Source organism: Mesoplodon bidens (genome assembly GCF_964165515.1).
Source record: "Mesoplodon bidens genome assembly, chromosome: 7".
NCBI classification, from domain to species: Eukaryota; Metazoa; Chordata; class Mammalia; order Artiodactyla; family Ziphiidae; genus Mesoplodon; species Mesoplodon bidens.
Window position 1 is genome coordinate 107,342,665 of NC_138164.1, and position 27,765 is coordinate 107,370,429.

Below are 27,765 nucleotides of genomic sequence, written 5' to 3' on the forward strand. Positions count from 1 at the left end.
CCATGCACGTGGGCTGCCAGGCCCGCCGCTGCCCAAGCCGCCCCCTTTCCCCCGGGCCTCTCAGGCCTAACCCCGCAAACCTACTTGCACAGCTCAATCTCTCCTGCCTCCATCTTCAGGTCCTGGGAAGATTAAGGATACCAGGAAGGTCGTGAAAATTACACAAGCCAAGGAGCAGAGGGTGTGGAGGGAAATGGAACCCGGGAGGGGAGTCTGACCGGTTCTGTGAGGCCCAGGCAACCAGCTCAGGGCACACCCTGGCCAGCACCTAGCACTTTTAGCTCCTATCCTACAGGTGGCCAGAATGCTCAGAACCAAGACAGGTGGCAAGTCTGGAACCAACTCACAACTACCAAGGAGCAAATTCTGAGCAAGAATCAACCCATCCTCACCCAACTGGATTCCAAACCACCACTCCCCCCTGCCCATTTGTTCACAGAACCCCAACTGCAGTTAAGGTACCAGCGAGATTACAGTCCTACTCCCTCAAAAGCTAGCAGCCCCCACCTGTAATGGGAAAGATCACCTTCTTCCCCTCCCAAGCCAAGACCCCCTGCCCTTGCTTTGTGCTTGGACGTAAGGGATGGGAAAAAAATAACCATTCAGAAAACCACAACCTGGAGACCAAAGCCTCAAAATGTGAATCAAACCAGGTTTCCAACTTCACCTGAGCTGTTAAATTTACAGGGAGATTGTTAATGCTCTTCAGAATACACAGGAAAGACGATCAAGAGTAGGGGCAAGTGATCTCTGAAAAGGGTATAATAAAAAATTAAGCTCAGGGCTTCCCTGGTGGCGCAGTGGTTGAGAGTCCGCCTGCCGATGCAGGGGACACGGGTTCGTGCCCCGGTCCGGGAAGATCCCACGTCGCGGAGCGGCTGGGCCCGTGAGCCATGGCTGCTGAGCCTGCGCGTCCGGAGCACACCTCAATGGGAGAGGCCACAACGGTGAGAGGCCCGCGTACCGCAAAAAAAAAAAAAAAAAAAAAAAAAAAAAATTAAGCTCAGAGAAGCAAAAACAGCAACCACTGGTCTGAGCAGGGTTGTTAAAAGACATTTATGACTGCTCTACATCGCAGGAAGCGCTAGGGCGTGTTTAGGGTACAGGCTCCAGTGACACCCACTGGGTTCAAAATCCTGTCTCCACCACCTGAGATGTGATCACAGGCAAGTTGCTTAAATCCCTGAACCCCACTTCCTTGTTAGAAAGTAGGGATACCCCAGAGATAATCCGTAGCCAGGTTAGGGGCCACAGGCCAGTATCTGTTCCAAGCAGTCTCTTCTCGCTGTTTGTCTGAAGTGTTGAAACTATGACTCTTGGGATACGGCTGCTGCCCCAGCTCACAGGGCAGTTGTGGCAAGTAGCGTTAAGTCGCTCTGCATGCTGTGCTCTCACCCCATCGGTAGGTATTCTCCCCCTTCGTGCGGGAAGGTCTGGAGTTAGGTAGTTACAAAAGCCCCGTGTCACCACCTCCTAACTACATCCAATCTCTCCCAGCTAGGACAGAAGATGGTCATCACAGGAGAGGCAAGGCAATTAAAAAAAAAAAAAAAATCAAAACTGAGGAGAGGCCTCTCTTTCTGCTCTTCTGAAGACTTCTCTCCTACACAGGGAGGTCCTGCAGGTATAGACAACACCCTGCTTCAACATATCTACTCCCCTTTGAAGAAGGCATCACCCAACAAAGGAGGCAGGGCAGGAAAGGGTTCAATGTTCAGTTTCCTTTAATGACCCCCATTCTCCCTGAAGGGCAGGTGCAGGCAGCTAGGCGACGGCAAGAGATGTTCACTTGAAGATCTTGCCCTGATTGAAGGCTTTGCCCACATGCTGGAAGGCCCCATCCCAGGAGAAGTATTCTCGAACCAGCGTCTGGGTCTCCTCGCTGCTGGGATCCAGTTTCCGCCATGTGTATGACTCATAGTCCACCTGCCAATCTGGACTCAGCTGGGGAGAGAAAGCCAGGTAGAAGCATGTGGTCAGGTTATCGGCTGCTGCCCCACACCTGTTATTTCCAGCTCAGACACCCGTCATCAGACCCCAGGACTCCTGTGAACATGACAGCTCCTTCATGGACACATGCCTTGAACTCTCGGGAGTGCCCACCGGCTCAGGAATACTTCCCAAGTCCTCGCCCCACCCTAAAGAGACAAGGCCCCTCCCCTGCACCCTCCTCACCGGAAAGGCAAGCTCCTGGCCTCGGAAGACCCAGACCCCGGAAATGGAGCTGCTATTGTTGGTTCCAAACAGAATGACACTGGCAAAGGCATTCTTCCTCAGTTTGTCCAATCGCTGGAACATTCCTGAAGGGCAAGGAAGAACATTCAGCCTTTGAAATCATGTCACCCACTACCTCATGTCCTCCCTTCCTCTTCCCAGAGCCACCCTCTGCTCACCAGTGATGAGGTTGCAGCTCATGAAGGTCTGGGTGAGCTCTTCAGGGAAGCGGTACTCGGAGTACCATAGGGACCAGCCATCTTTATCCAAGTGCTCCCAAAAGTACGGCAGCGCCACGGAGAGTGTGTCCTCGTTGGAGTACTTGCGCTTAAATTCATCCAACACAAAGGTACTGAATGAAGGAAGAAAAGCAAGGAGATCAAGGTGGAGAAGGTCCTACCGCGGCAGTGCTAAGAGAAGCTAAGGGTGTTTCCACTCAAATTTACTGCTTTAAAGGTAGAGTCGCTGGATTGGCAGATGTGTATCACCTTCCAAGGGAGGAGAGCTGGGGGGTGTGAGAGGCGCCCAGGGCATTCCCTTATCCCCCCACCCCCAGCTTAAATATGCTAGGCACGTGGAGGGTGGGGCCCAGGATCTGCCCGAAGAAAGGCATGGCGAGCTGCTGCCCCCTGGTGGAGACTCACAGCGAGGACGCCTTTTTTTTTTTTTTCCTGGCCAGCCCCTCCCCGGGCTCTTTCCCAAGAGTCACCCTCAGTTCCTGACTCACCCAAGTCGCTGCCCCCACCCCTCCCCATCACACAGGCCTCTTCAGGTTACACACACTATGACAGCAATGTAAGTGAATGTTTGCAAAGGGCCTCCACCCCAAATCCTACACCCGTGTCCTTTAAGTTACTCTGCTCAGAAACAAGTTCAGGTGATCTTTGAAGCAATCTGGCACACTGAGCTTCAGAATAGGAGAGGTGCCCCCCCACAACGGTAGGGCTTCTTTTTTTTTTTTTTTTTTCTTTCCTTCCAGTTATTAAAACACATACGAACTGAAGAAAATCACTCACTTTGCCAGCAAACAAGATAACTAATATTTTAACGTATTTCCCACCGGCAGTTTTCCAAAGATGATGCATGTAATTCTGTGCCCTACACAATTTGCTCACTTAATACTGCCTGGTTAACAAGAATGTTTTGCAGATGTTTTAATGGCTAAATAATCTTCTGCATGAATGTGCCATAAATCTATTAAACCCCCTTATACTGAATGTTTAATTGGTTCAATTATTCATTAGTATATAATCAATGTCAACAAACCCTAGAGTCAGAGAACGTTACCATCCCTCCCTTTACAAATAAGGTTAAGTGGTGTGACTTGCTCACTGCTGCAATGTAGCAAAGCAGAGAATCTGTCCTTTAACCGGGGGTCCCAGGTTCCTTCCCAAATGCACATCAGAGACCTCATCTGAGGTGCTTTACTTCCTCAACCACGCAAAAAGTAGGGCTGGGGGGGACTTCCCTGGTGGTCCAGTGAGTAAGACCTCACCTTCCAATGCAGGGGGTGCGGTTGGATCCCTGGTTGGGGAGATAAGATCCCACATACCTCAGGGCCAGAAAACCAAAACATAAAACAGAAGCAATATTGTAACAAATTCAGTAAAGACTTTAAAAAACAAACAAACAAACAAACAAAAAACCAGTAGGGCTGGGGAGTTTTTCTTCACTTTCTCCTGAGCTGTTTGAACTTTATTATTTATGACCACGTGTCCATTTTTCTCCCCAAACTGACCACAGTTGGCAGATTGGGATTGATATATGTATAAAATGGATAACGAATAAGAACCTACTGTATAAAAAAATAAATAAAATTCAAAAAAACCCCAAACAAACAAATGACCACAGGGTTAGGGTAGCTGGAAGGCCTTAAAATTAACTCTGGACAAATGAGTCTTGTCTTTGAAGACATCACCTTTGAGTCATTAAGAATCCTGGGGAAAACCATCTTGGCAGCCCAGGAGTGCACCATGGTAATGCAACAAATAAGTACTAATAAGCACTCCCAAACGATACAAAAAAAAAAAAGGGCTGGGGCTTCCCTGGTGGCGCAGTGGTTAAAAATCTGCCTGCCAGTGAACTTTTGTAGTGTTGGAAATGTTTTTAAATTGAATTTTTGTGGTTACACAGATCTATAAATTTAGTTAAAGGCATTGACCTATATAATTATAATGACTGAATTTTATATGGAAGATTATACTTCATAATGGAAATTATACTTCAATAAAACTGTTAAAAAAAAAAGAATCCACCTGACGATGCAGGGGTCACAGGTTCAAGTCCTGGTCTGGGAAGATCCCACACGCCGCGGAACAACTAAGCCCGTGAGTCACAACTACTGAGCCTGCGTGCCACAACTTCTGAAGCCCACACGCCTAGAGCCCGCGCTCCGCAACAAGAGAAGCCACCGCAGTGAGAAGCCCGCGCACCGCAACGAAGAGTAGCCCCCGCTTGCTGCAACTAAAGAAAGCCCGTGAGCAGCAACGAAGACCCAACGCGGCCAAAAAATAAAAAAAAATTATTAAAAAAAAAAAATGCTAAGTTTATTAAAGATTTTAAGTTTACTGCCTGATTTATTTTCTGCCCAGTGTACAGATCCAATATGTGTGAATATCTCTAGCTATCAGCAGTGCCTATGTTACAAGGGCATACATAATTTGGGTTGGTTATCATAGCTTACTTCCAGATACCAAAAATCCCGCTCACTCTTGACCTGCCCCTGTGCTAGATTCAAGGTAATCACTTTGGTTTGGAAAGAAATATATCCTTAAAAAGCAGCTGCGTTAGGAGCCTTCTTGTATGAAGTACCTGGGAGTAAGAGCTCTCAGCTGCACCCCAAGTTGCTCCCCAAATGGGGAAGCAGCGGTTCCTAAGGGCAACCATCCAGTACTAGGTCGCTTACAACTCCACATACTTCTTATGCCTACCACCAGCGCGTGCTCCTTCATCCCATATACAAACCACGACAAAATGGGGAGGTCAAACACTGCTGCACCCCAACAAACCAACTAGTGAAAGGACAGATGGCTTTAGGAAAGGCAGAATGGGCAAGAAAAACAGAAAAGCGAACTAAGTGACGTGACCACGGAAAAGACATTTCTCATATTGCTTGAAATTCTAATAAGGTGACCCGGAGCAGTGACTGAAGAAAGATTTGATGGTAAACAACTGGGCAAGTACTGGCTGCACCACTTTTTTCACACTAAAAATCCCCCTTCACTGTATTCTTTCTTCCAAGAACCCCTATGGTGACTGAGAAGAGGACACAGACGACCACCCCATTTACTTCCTTCTCCTTGCGGGGTTTAACTCCCCCACGCTGGGAAACAATAAACCAGACAGGCACTACGTAGCCATGGTCATCATCCTTTCTCTTAAAGTGAGCAATTTTTATATAGGCTGATGCATCAAAACAGCAAAAAGACAATCAAAGGACACTGACATGGTGTCTGCTGCCTCAGCAAAGCCAGCAAAGCAGAGCAGATGGAGGCTCTCTGCATCTTCTTCCTTCCTGCAGCCCTCAGTGTACGAGTTCCTAGCGTTCTCAACCTCAAATCCTAACGTGCGCACGCAAGACCAATCAATTCACCTCCACACCGAATTCTGGGCCCTGGGCCCACCTGCTTTCTTTGCTAGAAGGGGAGTTCTGATATCCTCAAATACCAGATGCATTCGGAACTTGTTTTCTCCTTTCAAAAGTCACCCAACCCTTGATGGTAAAGTCAGGAAGCTGCTTTATTTGCAACTAAAATACATCTTTCAATTTTATATGGACAACCTAAAATCCTAGCCACTAGCAGTATGAGGGGGATGCACATAGGTGAGCACAGGCCCTCCTGGGCCCCATGCCCCCTACCCTCCACCATCCGTACCTCTTGGGCAGGTGAGCAAAGGGATCCTTGGCCTTCGGCTCAGCAGCCAGCGCCTGCTCACATTCATCCAGCTCCTCCTCGGGAGCAGGGGCAGTTGCCTTCTTCTCCTCTTTCCGCTCGGCCTGGGGCTTCTGCTTCTCTTCTCGAGAAGCTTTCTCTTTCCGTGGGGTGTCCTTTTTAGGCTGGCTCTCTGCAAACTTTTTAGCTGGTGCAAAGGGAAGGAGAAAAGTCAATGTCTGGTCTCTTTGCACAACCCTCCCAAGCCAGGCACAAGCAAAGTAGTGGAGGAAAACTGCTGGGTGGGACAGCTAAGGGATCTAGACGCTACACTGCCTGCTACCAGTTCACAGTACATCCTTGAGCAAGAACGCAAGCCTCAGCTACAGATACACGTGCATCATGATTCTACATATTAACACAAATGAGTGGGAGCATGTGTGTGTATAAGACAAGTATCACAAAATACTAGCTGCTACGTGCAATGCCCTACGTTCTGTGGATCCACATAACCCAAAGGCTAGACAGGAAATCAAGGGGTTAAGACTGAGCAGACCAGTCCCCTGACCCTGCCTGCATGCTCCCCTACCTCCTCAGACTTACCATCAAATTGGGCCATTTTCTCACAGAGTTTCACCTCCCCCAAGACCGCCCGGAACTGGGGCTGGTTAATGCAGGTGAGAAACCAGCGGTTTGTATTAGAGAAGGCCTGGCGGAAAGAAGGCTCCAGAACCTGCCAGGATGCAAGAGTGGACATATCATCAGCGGAGGGAAAAATCCTGACGAGTTTCCAGTCAGAGCCCCTTGTTTCTTTCTACACCAAAGCTCCAGCTTCCTTTCAGCCCCCAGAACACCAGCTTTCCCTGGAGAGCTACTGCCCACTTACCTTACTCATCTCTCTCCTGCAGTCCAATCCAATTTAATGGATGCTTGGTCCCACCCTCTATTCAGTATGAATCTACCTGGTAGGAATATTTATATTGTGCCTTACTCCTTTTACAAAGCCATTCCATACCTGTAATTTCACATGTCCATAAAACTTAAAAGACTGGGACCAACAGAGAACTACAAACTACTCACTTTGCCAAGCAAATAATGAAAACTATCTATATGAACTATGTGATGTGTGAGAGATATATACATGCATCAAAATTCAGAAAGTAAATATTCAACAGCAAAATAGTTTCAGCATAACAGAGTGCTTAAACTCGGCTTCATGAAAACTTCATCTACCATTTTTTCCATTTGCCAAGATCAGAGGGAAAATAATCCTGTCAAGGATACATCACAGTCAGCTCTGTAGTGCTGGTTCTGCAGTACCTGGGTTCAAATCCTACTCCACAACTTCCGGGCTACATTTCTTTCACCCACACAACAAGCAAAGACTCACTAAGATTGTCCTTGTTACGCCCTGGCACAGGCTCTGACACCAAGTAGGTGCTTTATTCTTTGCTGTTATCACACTACTATTCTGGTCCAGCATCGGTCCAAGAGCTGCTGTTTAGGAACCAGCCATGTGCCATCTTTAACCCAATAACCTCAACAGCGATGATTCCTACCCTGGTTTTATAGCTTCCACAGGGTGAAAAAAGAGGACTCAACGAATCCACACACACCCTCCCCACAACAACCAGTAAGTAGTGAAGCCAAGAACTGATCCTAGTTTTGCCTCCAAAGATCTTGATGCTGAAGCTATCACCTCTACCTCTGTCTTCACAACTAAGCACAACTGGGCAACCTGAGACACATGGGAACAAAGTAAACACATTAGCTGCCAAACAGAAATTAAGGGCACTAGAACAGGATCAAGCTTCTCAGAAGGAGGGAAAGCAGTCATGGTGTACGAAGACAGGGTTAGAGGGTCTCTGGAAGAAGAGAACCAGGCACTCTCTTGACATGAGAAGCCATTTTTGGCCTAAGCCATTTTATGATCTGAACCTCGCTGTAATGCTTGTCCTTGAACAGGTCTTTGTAATTAATGATCTTAAGGGAACAGAAGAACGCAGAAACTGGGAATTCCCCGGCGGTCGGGTGGTTAGGACTCCGCGCTTCCACTGCAGGGGGCACGGGTTCGATCCCTAGTCGGGGAACTAAGATCCTGCATGCCGCATGGCATAGCCAAAAAAAAAAAAAAAAAAAAAAACCAACCAAACAAAAATGCGGAAACAACTCTTATGAGGCAAGAGAAGTAACAGCGGCAAAGACAGTGTATCCGCAGTAGGACTCCCAGTTCCGTTTCCATAGTAAAGATCAGCCTGAAGCCCTCAACTACCAGAGCAACTGGAACCTAAGGGATGATGATGATGATGACATTTTCTGACCCTCAGGAACTCAATCAGCTGAAGCTCCGACTGTCAACCACCCAAGGCCCAATCATGAGTACGCATGTACCCTTAGCTTAAAAATTTCCCCAGTTTTGCTATTGGGAAAGATCCCTGGTGTTTTCCTTTCTTGTTGAAAGTAATCAATCCTTCCTTATCCTGCTCTTTGGCTTCGCTGGGTCTTCTGGCTCAATGCCCATCAAGAGGCCAGTCCGGTTCTCTGTTAACAGTGGTACTCAATCCCGGAATTCCCGAAGACTAGCTGTTGCCTCAGACTCCCTCCCATCAGCAGGATACAGATAACCTGGCAGGCCTGTCACTGTTTCTGATCCCAACCTACCCCGTCAACCCAGATTCTTTATAAACTTCACCTGTTTATAAAGCCACAACAGGGTGCAGACAACTGTGATGTCAGCCAGCGTCACACGTTCGCCCACCAGAAAAGTCCTTGTCTTCAAGTGAGCATCCAGCAGCCCCAGAATTCGCCTCACCTCCTCCTTTGCATTCTCTGTGGCCTATTGATTTAAAATGGTCAGACTTGGCAGTGGGTACCAACCCTTGTCCCTGCCCTTCTCCCCCAATAATAACTAAGGTAGCTGTTCCACTGAGTCCTGGCTCCTTCTAAATGTATCGCAAATGAAGCTCTCAATGTTACATTTCTTCATGGCGCAGTCTGGCTTCATTTCCCACTGTATTGATCGTAGGCATATATCTTTCAATTTTAGAAGGAACCTTAGAGGTCATCTGGTCTAACCACTCCCTTACCATTTGGTACAACCTTTCTAAAGCAGAGGCCTCTCGTCTGGCCACTCAGACCTCCCACCTCCACTGGGTCTGTCTGACAAAGAATCCATATACCGTCAACAGCCCAGCGCTCCAAACTGAAAGCTCAAAGATTAGGTATTTATTATGCACATATTCTTGGCATCACCCTTCCTCAATCTTTTTTATTTCTTCCTCCCTGATACTGAGGAGCTGACGCCACCCCTGCTCTTAGTTTCTCCCCAAGTTCCAAGGCTCACCTGCTTGTTGTGGTGCATGATGCCCAAGGTGGGGAACACCCAGGTACTGGCTGGGGGAACTATGTCGCTATCAGCAAAGCTCACCCACTGCACCACCTGGGCTGCTGCTTCGGGCGTACTTCCCCGCAGCTCCTCGTTGCTCACTGCAGAGGCGGAACATAAAGGTCAGAACTTTGGGGCTGTGTCAAAGCCAGTGCAGGTCCCTGAAAATTCCTCTCCTTGCCCGCTCCAGCTCCCCTCACCCTCTCCTGCACCCCATCACCTCCAGACCCTCCCATTCCCCAGCCACTGCAGATTACCATAGTAGGCAATGGCATTGCTCTCGAACACACAGAATCCATCGTCACCCTCAAAGGCTGGAACCTGGGGACAAAGCAGTCATAAGTAAATACACAGCAGTTTCTCACTAGTCAAGCCCAGGGACTCAATCGTTTTGAATAAAGTTTTTTATACAAGGCTGAGAACCCTTGCTGACCAAACTCTTGACACTATCTGAAACTTAAGAACCAAAAGTGTATGAGTAACTTACCATCCCCTACAATCTGAACTCACACAAGAGACCCCCAAAATTTAGAGATTAGATGTTTGTATATAACCTCAAATAAGCAAAAGGCAAGAAACCCGAGTCCGATATTTGTCTATATTATCCCAAGTATTATAGTACTCCCCCACTGCACTTGATCTCTTCTACATGTAGCATGGTTATTTATCTATCTCTGTAAGCCCCTTGGGGCAAGAATTCTACTCATAGCAAATATTTGATCTATTTGCACTGAAATCAGTCAAAACTGATCCTCTCTCCCACAAATACAAAGAAGCCTGTGAATTTCATAGGAAATGACTGAATAGCTGTGTACTATTTTTAACAAAGAAATCACAACTGTCTCAAAATAAAAGTTTTTTTAAGTCTCTGAAACATGAAAAAAAAAAAAAAGTAACATGGAAAGCTCCGTTTTAAAGATGGAGGTCATCTTCAGAGTGATGGAATCTCAGTTCTCCTTGGGTTCTCAGGACCAAAGGCCCCTCTCCACTTTCCTACTCACCTTGCCAGCAGGAAATTTACGGAGAAATTCGGGGGTACGGTTGGTTTGGCCAAAATGGAAGTGGGGTGGTGCGGAGAGCACGCGGACCTGAGCCCCGCTGTACTGAGCGGCAATGAGGGCCTTGAAGGCCCTCCAGTTTTCAGGATATGTGTACAGGGTCTGTGGGGAAAAGGCGGGAAATAAGCCATTAATGACTAGAAGGGTCCCAGTCCTAAGTGTTACCCGGGAACAACTTCCCCGAGTAATCCCAATCTGCTTCGACTCACTCTTTTTACTCCCTTTGGTGAACCAAGTTAGTTCTTCAGTATCTGCAGTCTTGTGTAATCAGAGTCCTCCAAAATACGAGGAGAGAACTACACACCAACTGCTAAATAAAGCGTGTTGACAGATGTGACCTTCCGTAAGGACGTCTCTGGAAGCGTTCTCGTCCCCTCAAATACATCTCTAAGAAATGCAGAACTTCTAGCTCCCTCAGACTCCATCTGCCGACAAATACACGCCCCTCCCTTCCCAGAGCCCTTGTTCATTCATTGATGGTCACTGAGCGCCTGCTTACTCTACTGAGCCGCTCACCCTTCAAAAGCATCACCCTTGTTTCCAAGACACACACACCAACCAAGACATTTCCAAGTCCCCTCCGAACAGCCACTTAGAGACCGAATGGCATCTTCTCTTCCTAAGCCAACTCGGTCTCCCTAAAAAACCTTTCATTCCTTGTCACGCGTACCATCCCTCCGGTCCTGTCCCGCAGTGAGTTCCCAGGGGTTTCCTTCTCTCCTTCTATTAACGTGGCCAGCGGGGTCCAACTGGTCTGACTCCAGCGTCCGGAGGCTCCTCTCGCTGCCAAACCTCCCCGCAGGACGACCCTTAACCATGGCCAGACGTACGTGCCCACAAAGACCCTCCTCTTCCCTTGTCCCTCCTGTTGCCCCACAAAACGATCGCAAAAGTTCTGTCACCCTGCCCGGATCCCACGTCTCGAGAAGGCAACGAACCGAACTCCGTTCTCAGGTCCCAGACTGCCAGGATCTGGCATCCCTCTTCTCTTCTACCCCAGACCCTTCCACCTCTTTGGCCTCCCAGAGCCCCAGCCTCAGTTCCCCTCCGGGGCCTGGAAGCCCCAATCTCCAACAGTACGGTCTCTAGACCCCGGATCAGTTCCCCACTCGGCTCCAGAAACCCTCTGACGCCGACTGGACCCACTCCGGCAGAGGATGGCGTCGGATAGGGTGACCTGGATTGCCAGAGCCGGCAAACTTACCCCAGCCGCCATGGTGATTCCGCAGAGAAAGGGGGTGGGGCTCTTCGCGCTGCCGCAAAGTAAGCCGTCAGGGAGAGAACGGTGCGGGGTGGAGGTGGGGGGGGCGGAGAGCCGTGGAGAAACAGCAGCCGGAAAGCGAGGACGGCATAGAAGGCTTACGCACGACAGCTCGGTATCCCGCGGCAGCTGAAAGGAAACAGGAGGTGGGGCCTGGGACCTGCGCGTAAAAAGCTCGCGCCTGCGCGGTGAGGGAGGGCCAATCCGAGTCCCGACATGGAGGTAGCAGGCGTGGAGGGTGGGGAGACTGTGAGAACTAGCTGGAAAGCCGCCCCTCTGCAGCTACGTGGCAGAGCTGCCAGCCCGGCATCGCGCCGGGCCCCAGAGGCGTTTCCCTCCGGGTCGCGGGGCCCGCGGTGATTTGATGGAGGTCCTGCCAGACCCCCTAACATCGTGGTTGTGTGACACTCATAGGAGCGGAAGCAACTGCGTGGAGGTGGCGGGGTGCCACGTTCCTTTTGTTCCGGCTCTTTCTAGAGGAGAGCTTGTACATCTAACCCGAGCCCAAGTCCGAAGCCCTCTGTAAAAATGAGGTTTTTTTCCATTAAACGACCTTGTAGCTCAAGGATGCTGTTACTGCTTAGAAGAGGCACTAGTCTTTGGGCCTGCAACAAGGGAGGGGCTGAGGGAGAACCCAGCCACGTCCTGTCACCCCGGAAGGGCTGACAATTCAATGGATGGGTCGCCCTTTACCCATGCTCAGATCTGAACCCAATTTAAGAACAGGATGAATTCTATTAAGTGAGAGAATGAAAAACGCTGAATCCAAATTTCAAGCCCTGTCACCATTCGTAACTCTGGGCAGTAAGGTAAATGTGGAAGCAAACTTGGTACTTCTCAGGTGCTGCTCAAGCCACCCACCCAGCACTCCATCTTTCCAGAACTCTACTGAGTGGGTCCAGGTGCCAGACACACACTCCTCCTGGGCTCTGAAGGAAACATACTGAGAGACCTATTTTAGGGTGGCAAGAGAGGGTACCTGTGAGAGGCTGCTTTAAGCACTGGGGGAAGGAGGATTATTACCAGGTGGAAATTAGCAGAAACTAGTGTTTATTATTAAACTAGCAGCTTTATTGCCCTTTAGGGTCCCCATCTTCACTTGAGCAGGTTTCGAAGTGCTTGAGGGAGGAAAACCTGTAAGAAATGATGGAGATCAGGGAACAGGCCTTGAGAATCCCGGAGTGGGGTCACAGTGAGAGTCTGGTCAGCCTGGGAGACAGACACCACGAAGGTCAGGAGTGGCTCAGCCCCTGGCACCTGTTCAGTACTGCTCAGGCCTCTCAGCTGCCGCGTGACCTGAGCTTCAGTTGCCAGCCACTCTGCTCCTGTGCCAGCACCAGCTCCAACTCCTTCCTTGATTTGCTGCTGCAAGCGTCTTCGGGCACGCCGCCGCCCCTGCCACACTCGGTGGCACAAGGCACAGCGCCAGCCCACTGAGGAGAGCGACACCCCCTTCCCTGCCTTGGCCTGAGACCCTTCTCGGGCTGCCTCAGGTCCTCTGGGCCCCTGTTCAGCCAGCGCTGCGGGGCCTGACTGCCCCTCTTCTCCAGTGCCTAGATGCTTTCCGGTCATCGGGGCCAGCTCCCCTGGCTGCCCAGGGCTCCTCATGGCCCAGTCTTGCACTGACTCTCCAGCCTCTATCGCCATTTCTTCCACCCCATCTTCACCGTGGCCCCCTGCACGTCCCTGCTGTTCCCCCTGGCCCCCCTCACAGCTTTTTTTCTGTCCGTCTAGTTTCAATCTTTTGCTTGTCCCTCCCTGGGGAGGCTCCCCAGTTCCACCTCCCTCTGACCGCAGTCTCTTGGTTCCCTGCTCTATATGGCACCCCAAAGCCTCCTGTAACACCTGGGCCAGGGCAGCAGTGAGCTGGGTGAAGGGAGCGGGGGGTAAGGGGATGGGTGTTGCAGACAGCAGGGAGCTGGGGGAGCTGGGCTGCAGAAGGGGAAGCAGCCCCCAGTCCCGACCCCGGGAGGAACGGCACTGGTACTGGAGGCTTCGGCAGTAACTGGCTGCTGCTTGGCAGCAGTTCTGTAGCCGCCCGACCACCCGGCTGGTCACATTGGCTGCCACATTGTGACTCAGGTCAAAGGGGTCCTGGAGGTTCATGGGACCGAGGCGCAGACCCTCCCAGAGATCAGAGGGCAGGCCCCCTGCCACAGGCAGTGCCCGACCCTCCCGCAGGGACAGCAGTGAGCCACGAAGATCCCAACAAGAGACGCAGGAGAAGAACTGGGCCAGCAGGGAACCTGGAGGAAGAGAAAGACCAGGGAGAAGGGCTCACTTGGAGGCCAGAAGTGAGATCAGCCCTGTGCCAGAGCCATTCCCTTAGCTGGACTTTCTTTTTCCCTCCCAAGTGGCTCAGAAGAGTGCCAGAGCCAGGCTCCTCTCATCCCTATAAACAAGAGGTCAGACCTCTCTCCCGTGGTGCCCCCAGATACTGCCCCTTCCCCTTGCCAGCAGCATGACCTTGGGCAAGCCACTTAATTACTCCAAGTCATAGTTTCTTCACCTGTTAAGTAGCAATAACAATATTAGCTATCCCACGAGGTTGCTGTGTGCCAGTAACTGTGTCATTAGCACCATTTATTAGTCCTCTCCCAGCCTCCCCAAACTCACTCAGGGGCTCCTTATTGGTGCTGGGCTCCAGTCTCGAGGCATCCCTGGGAAAACTACAGTCCCAGCCATCAACCTCCACCTGTTCGCCCTCACCTACGAAAGTAAAAAAGGTGAGGGTGAGCCTGGAAGCAGGAAGATTAAGGGGGGGCGGGGGAGGGTGGATATGGGAGTGATGGCAGAGATCTCATTCTCAGGGAAGCTCAATATGTCTAAGTGAGAGGAGGAAGAGAGATGAAGCTCACGAGACAGAGCGGGTGGAGGCCGGGCTACTGTACCTGCTTTCTGGGTGAGCTGGGACACAGTGGGCAACACAGGAGGGTCCCTGGTCTGAAGGAAATAGATCACGAGCAAGGTCAGGGCGTAGTTATTGAGAAGCGGGCCACTCCCTGGGTAAATAATCAATTAATTCCGGTTAGATTAGAGGCGGTTCTGATCCCCTCCTTGGCAGTTTTCGCAACCCCGGTCCTTCTCTCCCTGAGTCCCTGCCTTTGCCCCGACACGAACAGAGCCCCAAGTCTGTCCTGATTTATTCTCACCTGACAGCCCTCGACCCTGAGCCCAGCAGCGCAGAGTGTACACAAGGGGCCGTACTCGCCCATCCAGCTCAGAGCAGAGGCTCAGGAAGCGGGAGTTATGCAGGGCCAGCCTGGGACAGAGGGGGGGACAAGGGTGTTAGGGCTCAGGAACCTACCACCCCCAGCTCTCATTCCAGGCTTGTGTAATGGGGGCCAGATGGAAGAAGGCCAACAGAGGGTTTCCCGAGGAGTTTTCTGACATGGTCTGGACAGAGTATGTACAAAAGAACATCAAATGTGTCTGGGAAACACGACATCCTATAAATGTCTTAGACAGTTACAGAGCATGTTATTGTAAGACTGATCAGAGCCTTTACTATGCAAAAAAGATAGCAAGGGAGGGAGAAGGAGGAAAGAGGAAGTGGGGGAGAGGGAGGGAAGGGAGAAACCTGCCTGTGTTTAACTCAGCATTTCCCAATGCTACAACTTATTCACCATGGATGGAACTCTTTCCTAAATCCTTAAAAACAGTATCCCAAGAAACACACTTTCCAAACACTGAAATGAAAGCCAGACATGAGATGAGCATCAGAAAGAGAGACAGGACCAAATAAGGACAACCTCAAGGCTCAGCTGGTGCAGGGCACCCTCCTCAACCTCCCCAGAGTGCCCATCTGGCCTTCCCCGCCGCCCCCCAAACAAAGGTACCGGTTACTGAGGGAGACGTCACCGTGGAGACCTGAAGGCCGATGGCAGAACTTGACCACAGGGCGTCGGGCAGAGGGCACAGTTTGGACTCGGTACGCTCCAGGGACACAGCCCCGAAGAATGGATCCCACCAGCTCCAGCATGGCTCCCCCTTCTGCTTTCTCCCCCTTCAGGGCCTCTGCCAGTTCCATGGCCTTCCCCAGGTCCCCCTCTCCCCGGTCCTCCTGCAGTGGCGAGGATGGAGGCAGGGACTGGGGAGAGGCGAGGGTCTCAGAGGCCAAAGCAGAGTCTGGAGTCTGGGGTGCCAGGGAGGAGGAAGGGACTTCACAGTCCAGGGCTTCCGAGTCTTGGGGAGAAGCTGGAGGCTGTGAGTCTGGAGGGGAGGCTGGGGTGCAGGCCAGGGCTTGAGGATCCAGTGGGGATGCAAGGGCCGAGTCCAGGGATGGAGATTCTGCAGGCTTTGGGGCTGGCTGTGGATGGAAACGAGCTGAGTAACTGCCTCACCTGCAGTCCCCTAACCAGGGAACATTCCATCCCTAAGATATATCTATTACTGCTTCTCATGTGCCAGGCCCTATTCTAAAGGCTTTATAAATATCAACTCATTTAACCTTCACAAGCCTTTTTTAAAATTAACCTTTTAGGGCTTCCCTGGTGGCGCAGTGGTTGGGAGTCCGCCTGCCGATGCAGGGGACACGGGTTTGTGCCCCAGTCCGGGAAGATCCCACATGCCGCGGAGCGGCTGGGCCCGTGAGCCATGGCCGCTGAGCCTGCGCGTCCAGAGCCTGTGCTCCGCAACGGGAGAGGCCACAACAGTGAGAGGCCCGCGTACAACAAAGAAAAAAAAAATTAACCTTTTAATGCCATAAAATAAACAGTCAGTATTTTACAAAAACGTTATTGTCATGAAAAACAAAAAAAGGCAGAGGAACCGTTCCAGATTAAATAAGACTAAAGAGGGAATTCCCTGGTGGTCCAGTGGTTAGGACTCCAGTGCACTTCCACTGCAGGAGGCACGGGTTCGATCCCTTGTGGGGGAACTAAGATCCGCAAGCTGTGAGGTGCAGCAAAAAAACCCCAAAAAACAAACAACAAAAAACTTTTGTGGGCGAGAGGTATATGGGAACTCTGTACTTTCTGCTCAATTTTGTTATGAACCTAAAACAGCTCTAAAAAAATAGTCTATTTAAAAAGTAATGACCCTTTCCTATTCCCAAGGCAGGATCTGTACATTAATGTTAGAAAACACAGATAAGCAAAAACATAACCCATTATCTCCCCGAGTAAGATATTATACATGCTATTTTGCAATCTGGTTTTTTTCCTGTTACAAATGCCATTTATCCCACGTTGATTCATTTTATCCTATCCAATATCCATACACATTCACATTTCTCCAATTATAATAACTCTTTCAGGCAGGTCCTATTACCCCATTTTATAGATGAAGAATTAAGGCACGAAAGGTCAAGTGTTTGCCCAGACATGACCATTTCCACTGACTCTTCACAGCTGCCTCCGTGGTCACATACCTGGGGCTCGTCCAAGTCCCCCAGATCCAGGAAGAGGTCAAGATCACAGCCATGGACGTCAAAGCTGTTTATGGAAGAGCCAAAAGGATGGACCACACAGCCTGGGTGCCGAGCAGAGAATAAAGGTCAAGAGACACTGCAGGGAGTAAGTGGTGGAAGAACAAAATGGGGCACAAAGATGGAAAAGCAGGCCAATGAACACCACTAGCTTAGGGAGGACTGGGGATGCAAACACAGGGGAGGAAGGACAGGAAGGGCTCAGACACAGTGAGGGAGGTGACTCACCAGGGAAGAACTCTGTGAAGACCTCCTGCACCAGGGCCACCACGAGGCTCCGAAGCTGCCGCTCGGCCTCAGACAGCTCCCTCAGCCCCACAAGCTTCAGCATTTGTGCCTCCACGTCCGGGGCCTCCGCTAGTGCTTTTGCCAGCTGGTGACTGTCGGGGGCCACTCCTTTGGGGGACTTGGAGGCTGGGCTCTGGAACTCTTTCTGCTCCCGTGGCCGGACCCTCAGGCGATGTCCTCCCAAGCTGTGCTGGGGCTGTGAGAGGACAGCTTCCCGGGCACCCACGTCCCCCATCTCCACAATGGCAAACACTCCCTGTCAAACCACAACAGGGACAATGATGATGGTTTTAGAACCTAGAATCCAAACACATGGTCTGACAGTGGGTGAGAATCTTTAAAATGGGGACCACCATATAAACTGGGAAATTTGTTTGCTGTTTTGATAACATCAGAGAACCTATTTATTTATTTAGGCCACGCCTCAAGGCTTATGGGATCTTAGTTCTCCTACCAGGGATTGAACCTGCGCCCTCGGCAGCGAAAGCATGGAGTCCTAATCACTGGACCGCCAGGGAATTCCCACCAGGGAACATATTTAGAAAAGCAATTATCTCCTTCACTCAAATCGCATGCATTTTATTCTCACCCAAGCCTGCCTCTGAGAAACCTCATTTTACCTATTTTGTAAAACCCCAGTCTTCCCAATGACATTTCACTGGTAATACTATGACTCATGCCCTAACTTTTCCTGCTTTAATTAGACTCTTTTAATATTAACAATCCATGTAATGATCACTGTGTTACGCGTAAATCTAAACACATAAACCCCACCTTCAACGAACTTACCAGCAATACGACAGCAGTGCTGCTGTGATTTGGTTGAGTTTAATGATATTCGTTGGGTCATTGTTTTTAAGGTAAAACGTTAGCAGGAGCAGAAAAACTATAACTGCTCTGGCAAAAGGCCATATTTTTTTATATTCTCTTCAGTGGTAAAGCTAGAACCTCATCCTGCTTATACAAAGGTACTCTCTACAGTAATCAAGACAGTGTGGTACTAATGACAAAACTTTAGTTAGACTCACTAAGAAAAAAAAGAGAGAAGCCTCTGATAAATAAAATCAGAAACGAAAGAGGAGAAATAATAACGGATACCACAGAAATACAAAGGGTAAGAGAATATTATGAATATGAAAAGCTATACACCAACAAACATACAAAGGGACAACCTAGAAGAAAGGGACAAATTCTTAGAATCACACAACCTTCCAAGACTGAATCATGAAGAAATGGAAAACCTGAATAGACTGATCACGAGTAAGGAGACTGAAACAGTAATCAAAAACTTTCCCAAAAAACAAAAGTCCAGGACCATCGAAGACTTAATACCTATCCTTCTCAAACTATTCCAAAAAATTGAAGAGGAGGGAACGCTTCCTAACTTTTTTTTTTTTGGCGGGGGGGTACGCAGGCCTCTCACTGTTGTGGCCTCTCCCGTTGCAGAGCACAGGCTCCGGACGCGCAGGCTCAGCGGCCATGGCTCACGGGCCTAGCCGCTCTGTGGCATGTGGGATCTTCCCGGACCGGGGCGCGAACCCGTGTCCCCTGCATCGGCAGGCAGACTCTCAACCACTGCGCCACCAGGGAAGCCCCCTAACTTATTTTTACAAGGCCAACATCACCGATACCAAAACCATACAAAGACAGCACAAAAAAAGAAAACTATAGGCTAATATCTCTCAGGAACATAGATGCAAAAATGCTCAACAAAGTATTAGCAAATCCAATACAATAATACCTTAAAAGGATCATACACCACCATCAAGTGGGATGCAGGGATGGTTCAACATCCGTGAATCAATCAACAAGACACATACTTTAACAAACTGAAAATAAAAAGAGGATCATCTCAGTAGATGTAGAAAAAGCATTTGATAAGATTCAATACCCATTTATGATAGAAACTCTCAATAAAATGGGTAGAGAAGGAATGCACCTCAATATAATAAAAGTCATATATGACAAACCCATAGCTAACATCATACTCAATGGTGAAAATCTGAAAGCTATCAGGAACAAGACAAGGATGCCCACTGTCACCACTCTTATTCAAAACAGTACTGAAGTCCTAGCCAGACCAATTAGACAAGAAAAAGAAATAAAAGGCATCAAATTGGGAAGGAGAAGCAAAACTATCACGATTTGCAGTTGACATGACTTTGTATATAGAAAACCTTAAAGACTCTACCAAAACCCATTAGAAATAATAAATGAATACAGTAAAGTTGCAGGGTACAAAAATCTGTTCTCTTCCTATATGCTAACAAGCAGCTAGCAGAAAGAAAAATAAAGAAAACTATTTACGATCACAACAAAAAGAATAAAATACCTAGGAATAAAATTTAAGGAGGTGAAAGACATATACACTGAAAACTGTAAGACACTGTTGAAAGAAACTGAAGAAGACACAAATAAATAGAAAAACATTCCATGCTCATGGATTGGAAAAATTAACATTGTCAAAATGTCCTAAGGCAATCTACAGATTCAATGCAATCCCTATCAAAATCCTAAGGACATTTTTCGCAAAAACAGAACAAAAAATTCTAAAATTTATAGGAGCCACAAAAGACCCCAAATAGCCAAAGCAATCCTGAGAAAAAAGAACAAAACTGGAGGTATCACACTCCCTGATTTCAAACTATATTACAAAATCATAATAAGCAAAACAGCATGGTACTGGCAGAAAAACAGACACACAGATCAATGGAACAGAACTGAGGGCCCAGAAATAAACCCACATGTATATGGACTATTAATTTACAACAAGGAGCAAAGAATATACAATGGAGTAAGAACAGTCTCTTCAATAAACAGTGTTCAGGGCTTCCCTGGTGGCGCAGTGGTTGAGAGTCCACCTGCTGATGCAGGGGACACGGGTTCGTGCCCCAGTCCAGGAAGATCCCACATGCCGCAGAGCGGCTGGGCCCGTAAGCCATGGCTGCTGAGCCTGCGCGTCCGGAGCCTTTGCTCCACAGCGGGAGAGGCCTCAGCAGTGAGAGGCCCGTGTACCGCAAAAATAAATAAATACACAGTGTTCAGAAAACTTGACAGCCACATGCAAAAAATGAAACTAGATCACTATCTCACATCACACACAAAAATAAACTCAAAATAGGGCTTCCCTGGTGGCGCAATGGTTGAGAGTCCGCCTGCTGATGCAGGGAACGCGGGTTCGTGCCCCGGTCCGGGAAGATCCCACATGCCGCGGAGCGGCTGGGCCCGTGAGCCATGGCCGCTGGGCCTGTGCATCCGGAGCCTGTGCTCCACAACAGGAGAAGCCACAACAGTGAGAGGCCCGCGTACCGCAAAAAAAAAATAAATAAAATAAAATAAAATAAAATAAAATAAAATAAACTCAAAATAGATTAAAGACTTGAATGTAACACTTGAAACCATAAAACTCCTAGAAGAAAACACAGGCAGTAAGCTCTTTGATACTGGTCTTAATATCTTTCTAGATATGTCTCCTCAAGCAAGAGAAACAAAAGCAAAAATAAACAAATGGGACGACATCAAACTAAAAAGCTTCTGCACAAAAAAGGAAACCATCAATAAAATACAAAGACAACCCACCAAATGGGAGAAGATACTTGCAAATGATATATCTGATAATGGGCTGATATCCAAAATATATAAAGAACTTATACAGCTCAACCAAAATTTTAAAAACAAAAAGACTGGACTTCCCTGGTGGCACAGTGGTTAAGAATCCGCCTGCCAATGCAGGGGACATGGATTTGAGCCCTGATCCGGGAAGATCCCACATGCCGCGGAGCAACTAAGCCTGTGCGCCACAACTACTGAGCCTGTGCTCTAGAGCCCGCGAGCCACACTACTGAGCCCACGTGCCACAACTAATGAAGCCAGCGCGCCTAGAGCCCATGCTCCACAACAAGAGAAGCCACCGCAAGGGAGAGCAGCCCCCGCTTGCCGCAGCTAGAGAAAGCCCGTGCACAGCAATGAAGACTCAACACAGCCAAAAATAAAAAGGTTAAAAAAAAAAAAAAAAACTACAATGAGATATCACCTCATGCCTATTAGAATGGCTATTATCAAAAAGGCAAGAAATAAGTCTTGGCGAGGATGTGGAGAAAAGGGAACCCTCGTGCACTGTTGGGAATATAAAGTGGTGCAGCCACTATGGAAAGCTGTATGGAGATTCCTCAAAAAAATTAATACTAAAATTACCATTCAATCCAGCAATTCCACTCCTGGGTTATTATACAAAGAAAATGAAAACGTTAATTTGAAAAGATATATGCACATACATATATGCATGAAATGAAAGAGGAGAAATAATAACGGATACCACAGAAATACAAATACAGTATGACCACGGAGCACATCACCACTGCAGCATTATTTACAACAGCCAAGGTATGGAAACAACCTAAGTGCCCCTGAATGGATGAATGGATAAAGAAGATGAGGTGTATATATAAAATAGAATATTACTCAGCTACTAAAAAAAAAAAAATCTTGCCATTTGCAATAACATGGATGGACTTTGAGGGTATTATGCTAAGTGAAATGAGTAAGACAAAAAAAGACAAATACCATATGATTTCCCTTATATATGGAATATAAAAAACAAACAAAAAACAAAATAAATGAACAGGGACTTCCCTGGTGGTCCAGTGGGTAAGACTCCACACTCCCAGTGCAGGGGGCCGGGTTCAAGCCCTGGTCGGGGAACTAGATCCCGCATGCATGCCGCAACTAAGAAGTCCGCATGCTGCAACTAAAAGATCCCACGTGCCTCAACAAAGATCCCGCGTGCTGCAACTAAGACCTGGCACAGCCAAAATAAATAAATAAATAAATAAACAAACCGTTTTTAAAAAAATAAAGTACTATATATACCATAAAAACATCTATCATGGGCTTCCCTGGTGGCGCAGTGGTTGAGAGTCCGCCTGCCGATGCAGGGGACACGGGTTCGTGCCCCGGTCCGGGAAGATCCCACATGCCACGGAGCGGCTGGGCCCGTGAGCCATGGCCGCTGAGCCTGCGCGTCTGGAGCCTGTGCTCCGCAATGGGAGAGGCCACAACAGTGAGAGGCCCGTGTCCCGCAAAAAAAAAAAAATCTATTAAATAGATAAATAAATAAATAAATAAATAAACAAACCAAACAAAAACAAATACATAGATACAGAGAGGAGTAGTGATTATCAGAGGGGAAGGAGCAGGGCAAAATGGGTAAAGGGGATCAACTGTATGGTGATGGATGGAAACTAGAGTTTTGGTGGTGACCACGCTGTAGGGTATACAGAAATAGAAATATAATGTTGTACACATAAAATTTATATAATGTTACAAACCAATGTTACCTCAATTAAAAAAAAAATTTTTTTTGGCCGTGCCGCACACCTCGCGGGATCTTAGTCCCCTGACTAGGGACTGAACCCAGGCCCCGACAGCCAAAGCGCTGAGTCCTAACCACGGTACCACCAGGGAATTCCCAAACTATTTTTTAATTAAAAAAAAAAAAGACAGTGTGGTACTGGCATAGAGACGACATTCAGGACTTCCCTGGTGGTGCAGTGGTTAAGAATCCGCCTGCCAAGGCAGGGGACAAAGGTTCGAGCCCTGGTCCAGGAAGATCCCACATGCTGCAGGGCAACTATGCCCACGAGCCACAACTACTGAAGCCCACTCTCCTGAGCCCATGCTCTGCAACAAAGAGAAGCCACCGCAATGAGATGCCTGTGCACCGCAATGAAGGGTTAGCCCCCGCTTGCCACAACTAGAGAAAGCCCGCGTGCAGCAATGAAGACCTAACGCAGCCAAAAATTAATTAATTAATTTTTTTTTTTTAAGACAGACATTCAGATGAAGAGAATGTAATTGAGACTCCAGAAATAAACTCGAACATCTATGACCAACTGACTTTCAACAAAGGTGTTAAGACCATTCAATGGGAAAAGAACAGTCTTCTCAACTGGGATAACTGGATAACCACATGTAAAAGAATGATGTTGGACCCCTACCTCACGCCATATACAAAAATTAACCAGGGGGATGGCTTCACCAGCACACAGGCCTGAATCACAATTGGAAAAGGACAGATAATAGGTTCACAGTTTCTTTTTGGGGTGATAAAAAACATTCTGGAATTAGATCATATGATGGTTGCAGAATCTTGCAAATATACTAACAACCAGTGAATTATATATCTTAATAATATATAGTATCAATTGACAATACAAGGGGGGGAAAAGAAAAGGGGGTCCCCTGTCTACCCTCACTTCTACCCTATGTCAAACAGCACAAAGAACCAAAGTGAAACTACGGAGAAAGGCAGTCACTTGGGCCTGCCCAAGCGAATCTTCTGATTCTGAGGAATCACACAGCTCAACAGACTGCAGTGCAACACCAAATTTGCAGCCGAAGCCCCAGTTAGCAATTAGGTGTCTCTTTGCCTGGCCTTGTCTGTGTGCACGTATTTCTCTCAAGAACTGCACAAAAGGCATCAGGGAGGGCGGGATAAGCAGATTCAGAAGGATGTGTCCCCGCCATTTTTCTCCTCTCAATACCAGCATCCCCATCTAGAGCCACTATTTACCGAGGTCTTTTTTTTTTTTGGCAAGTTTTTTTTTTAGGCCGCGCTGTGTGGTATGCAAGATCTTAGTTCCACGACCAGGGACTGAACCTGTGCCCCCTGAGGGCTTATTATTAACCGAACAGTTCATGTAAACTATCTCGAAGTCTCATAAGATTCCTACAACAAGGTATGTATTATTATTCCCTTTTCACAAATTAAGCAGCTGAAACTCAGAGAGGTTAAGTAACTTGTGACTGCCTCCCAAGCAGGGACTCCCCCAAACCTCCAACTTCCCCAGTGATGATCTCAAGGAAATGTTGTGGAGATTAAATAAGACATACAGTACTTAGCATATAATTGGTGCATAATAACTGCTCCATAAAAATTTTAGTCATTATTGTCATAATTATTGATAGAAGCCTCAAAAACTTGAGGTTTAAGTTCAGGAAAAGATCTTTCTTTACAATTGAAATAAATATGAACAAAAGTGGTGTCACTGAGCTTTCTGAAGAAGTCACCTGGGACAGACACTGCCAACTGCCCACCCAATATACATTCTCCCATCTTCCTTACTAAAAGAACCCTGCTTTTTGCTCAGAGGGACAAAGTGCCCAGCTAAAAAAAACTTCATTTCCCAGGCTTCCCTGTAGCTGGGAGTAACCAGGAGATAGACAGAGTTCTGGACAATGAAATATAAGGAGATGTCTGCTGAAGAGGCCTCTGAGAAATATTTTCCTGGGAAATAAAGAAACCGGGGGAAGGGATCAGACTCAGATGACCCTAGCCTTTGATGGTCTGCCCTTCAACCTGCTGCTTCTTCTTGCTGGAAGATGTGGAACCGGCATAATCACAACTATGAAGTGAGAGCCATATGCCAATAATGACACAGCAGGAAAACAGTAAAATCTTGGATGGCCCAGGTCTGGACTTCTTGTTATAAGAGAACCATTGAACCCTGTTTGTTTAAACCATTGTGAGTCGGTTGCTTAATGCAATTTCTAAGAAAAACAGACCCCACGGCGTGGTAAGAGAAGACCTGGGCTGCTAAGTAGATTTGGGATCATCTAAGCCCACAAAACCAGAGTGTAGCCTCAGAGCTACAATATGACCACGGAGCACATCACCACAATGGCAAACTTCTTCCAGGGGACTAGAGAGACTCTGACAAAAGGTCGGCATGGAAGCAAGACAAAAAGGACCGCAAAGAACAAGTCTGTTTGTCTTGCATTGTCCAGAGGACAGGCTGTTCTGACCGGATGACCTCAGTACCTTTCAGCATAACTTAATAAACTGCTAGCTGGTTTATCAACCAGTTTCTTGAAGGGTTAGGATAGATCTCCCAATGGTGTGGTCTTAAAGCACCCACTTCACTGTAGTAGTTACTCATTTAATTGTCTACTTCCTCCACTAGACTGTAAGGTCTGTGCAAGCAGGAACCATGACTACCCTATGCACTACTCAGAATGCAGTTCTAAGCAGTGCCTAGTACAAAGTTAGCAGCTAATAAATATTTGGCAAATAAAAGACTGATTGAATAAATAAATGACCAACAAGTTCCCCAATGACTAATTCTGACGAACTGATAAAATCCAAGCAGGGGTGGGGGGCGAGGGTGAGAGACTCACAAAGCTGGACTAGCCCAAGTACTGGAGTGTCCACCAAGGGCAAGCCACATTAGGAACCAGCAGAAACAGGCTGCTGGTCTCCCTCCCCCATTTCTTTTGGTGTGTAGGACACCTGACTCATTCTTTACCCCCAGAGCCACTCACTCTACCTTGTCCTTGTCCATGACAACACTGGCCACGGGTCCAAATGCCTGGAAGTACTCAGAGAGCTGAGTAGAATCCACATCCCGGGGAAAGCCACTGACAAACACGCTTCGAAGTCCCTGGGCCTTTCGAGCAGCTCGTAGTTCTACCAGGTGCCGGTGCTTTCGGCCTCCCAGGTGGGCCTCTAGGCTGGGTCCTGCAAAGACAAACGTGAGGACAAAAACGTCCGAATTGCTCTTCAGTGTACCTACCCCAACTCTGTTCTCGGCATACCTAGATCCTACTGATTCTGACAAAGTCCTGGCTCCTTGCAGCTTCCTCTCTTGTCCATTTGTCTATATAAAGCATTTTAAGTGGTTCCCAGGAGAACAGGCTGTACACAAGTATTTCTTTTTTTTTTTTTGATAGAAACACATTTCCTTTTTTTTTTTTCCAATTTCTTTTTTTTTTTTTTTTTTTTGGCTGCACTGGGTCTTCGTTGCAGTGTGCGGGCTTCTCGTTGCAGTGCCTTCTCTTGTTGTGGAGCGCAGGCTCTAGGCGCACAGGTTTCAGTAGTTGTGGCACGTGGGCTCAGTAGCTGTGGCTCGCAGGCTCTAGAGCGCAAGCTCAGTAGTTGTGGTGCACAGGCTTAGTTGCTCTAAGTCATGTGGGATCTTCCCGGACCAGGGCTGGAACCTGTGTCCCCTGCACTGGCAGGCGGATTCTTAACCAGTGCGCCACCGGGGAAGCCCCACAAGTATTTCTTAAACCATCTACAAGTGCTAGGTAGAGCAACACCTGCACACTGTAAAGAAATTAACAGGTAACTTATCTAGGTCATTTATAGAAGGACTAAATAAATCAGGACCCTAGACTATTTCCCATTTATCATTTCTGGGTATAGTATAGAGATTACAAGTGCAGGATCAGAAGTCACACTACCCAGAATCAAATCCCAGGTCTGTCAAGCTGTGCGGAATCTTGGGCAACTTACTTAACCTCGCTGTTCATGTCTCCTGAGGTACAAAATTGAGATGATAATAGTACCTACCACATTCATATTATTCATATATAGCACTTGCCCGAGAGTCTGGTACATGGTGAATGCGGGGAAACTTAGCTGATTTTTAAATTTTTATTACATTTTGAGTCAGCTGCTTGATGTCACCAGTGTATATGTGGGGCCAGAGAAGACTATCCTGGATTTCTGGCTTGCCCTATTGGACAAGTGGTAGTGCCATTCACAAAGGAAAAGAATGAAAGATCATGTTCAGGGGAGATGATGATTCCAGACTTCAAAAGTGGAATATGAGGTTTCATTGAGACTCCTGCGCTGTCACAAAAGGACCTTGTCTCCTTTTCCAAACCCACGTTCCAAACATGCATACCATGTTACTTCACCCATCTCTGCCTTTGGGAAGCCCCTCTGTAGGGCTTCCCTCACTTTACTACTACCTTCTCTGTGACCCTGCAGCTTTCCAAACACATCTATAGGGTACTGAAATTGTCTCCATCTCTAGGTGGTGAGCTCCTTCATCTCTAAATCCCCTCTCCCCGCGCTAGAGCCCAGCGGAGTAGCAGGCACAAACGTAATATCCAACAGATGACGGTTAAAGAGGAAATAAAATAACGAAACTTCTGTCGTCGAGATTTCGGATACTGGGAAGCTGGGGTGTAAGGTGGTGGGACTCTCCCCCACTCTGTAATCCCTTCGGACAGCGGAGAGAAAAACGGAGGTGAGACCCTACCAACCGACTTGGCAAGAACTATGACCTATAACCCTAACTTTCGCTAGGACCCAAAGACGAAAGCCCATAAACACCCCCCTCACTAGCCACCGCTTACGGTTGGCCGTAGTGACGTGGCAGAGGCAGCAGCGGAAACCCCCGCGAGGCAGCGGTTCGACATCCGAATCCACCGCAGCCATCACAACTGTCCGGTACTAACAAAACGCAAGCACT

At 48.0% G+C, this 27,765-nt stretch overlaps 2 protein-coding genes across 3 annotated transcripts; both read right to left on the bottom strand.

The window, feature by feature from the left end:
* Positions 1–1,706: 1,706 nt before the first annotated feature.
* Positions 1,707–11,839, bottom strand: EEF1G (eukaryotic translation elongation factor 1 gamma). The gene is made up of 10 exons (XM_081238672.1): positions 11,734–11,839; positions 10,473–10,631; positions 9,729–9,792; positions 9,430–9,572; positions 8,779–8,922; positions 6,690–6,819; positions 6,090–6,294; positions 2,394–2,566; positions 2,176–2,300; positions 1,707–1,944 (listed from the first exon to the last, which is right to left on the bottom strand). The coding sequence occupies exons 1-10, from the start codon at positions 11,743–11,745 to the stop codon at positions 1,786–1,788; spliced, it is 1,314 nt and encodes a 437-aa protein (XP_081094798.1). The 5' UTR covers positions 11,746–11,839; the 3' UTR covers positions 1,707–1,785.
* Positions 11,840–12,839: 1,000 nt separating this feature from the next.
* TUT1 (terminal uridylyl transferase 1, U6 snRNA-specific) lies at positions 12,840–27,765 on the bottom strand. Of its 2 annotated transcripts, none has more exons than XM_081238670.1 (9): positions 27,650–27,765; positions 25,831–26,021; positions 17,447–17,762; positions 17,162–17,262; positions 15,630–16,099; positions 14,943–15,052; positions 14,682–14,792; positions 14,407–14,499; positions 12,840–14,036 (listed from the first exon to the last, which is right to left on the bottom strand). In XM_081238670.1, exons 1-9 carry the CDS (start codon positions 27,729–27,731, stop codon positions 12,886–12,888), a joined length of 2,625 nt encoding a protein of 874 aa, XP_081094796.1. In that variant the 5' UTR covers positions 27,732–27,765; the 3' UTR covers positions 12,840–12,885. The 2 variants fall into 2 exon arrangements, with proteins under 2 accessions (XP_081094796.1, XP_081094797.1); XM_081238671.1 differs by lacking the exon at positions 14,943–15,052 and adding an exon at positions 15,098–15,186.

Excerpts from the sequence above, each read along its gene's own strand:
- EEF1G (XM_081238672.1), bottom strand. Across the intron at positions 9,573-9,728 it reads CAATGCCATTGCCTACTATG|TGAGCAACGAGGAGCTGCGG; the intron begins GTAATCTGCAGT and ends CCGCCTCTGCAG. Across the intron at positions 8,923-9,429 it reads TCATGCACCACAACAAGCAG|GCCACAGAGAATGCAAAGGA; the intron begins GTGAGCCTTGGA and ends TTAAATCAATAG.
- TUT1 (XM_081238670.1), bottom strand. The coding sequence starts at position 27,731 with ATGGCTGCGGTGGATTCGGATGTCGAACCGCTGCCTCGCGGGGGTTTC. Across the intron at positions 26,022-27,649 it reads CCACGTCACTACGGCCAACC|GACCCAGCCTAGAGGCCCAC; the intron begins GTAAGCGGTGGC and ends TTGTCTTTGCAG. Across the intron at positions 14,500-14,681 it reads CCAGCTCACCCAGAAAGCAG|GTGAGGGCGAACAGGTGGAG; the intron begins GTACAGTAGCCC and ends TTACTTTCGTAG.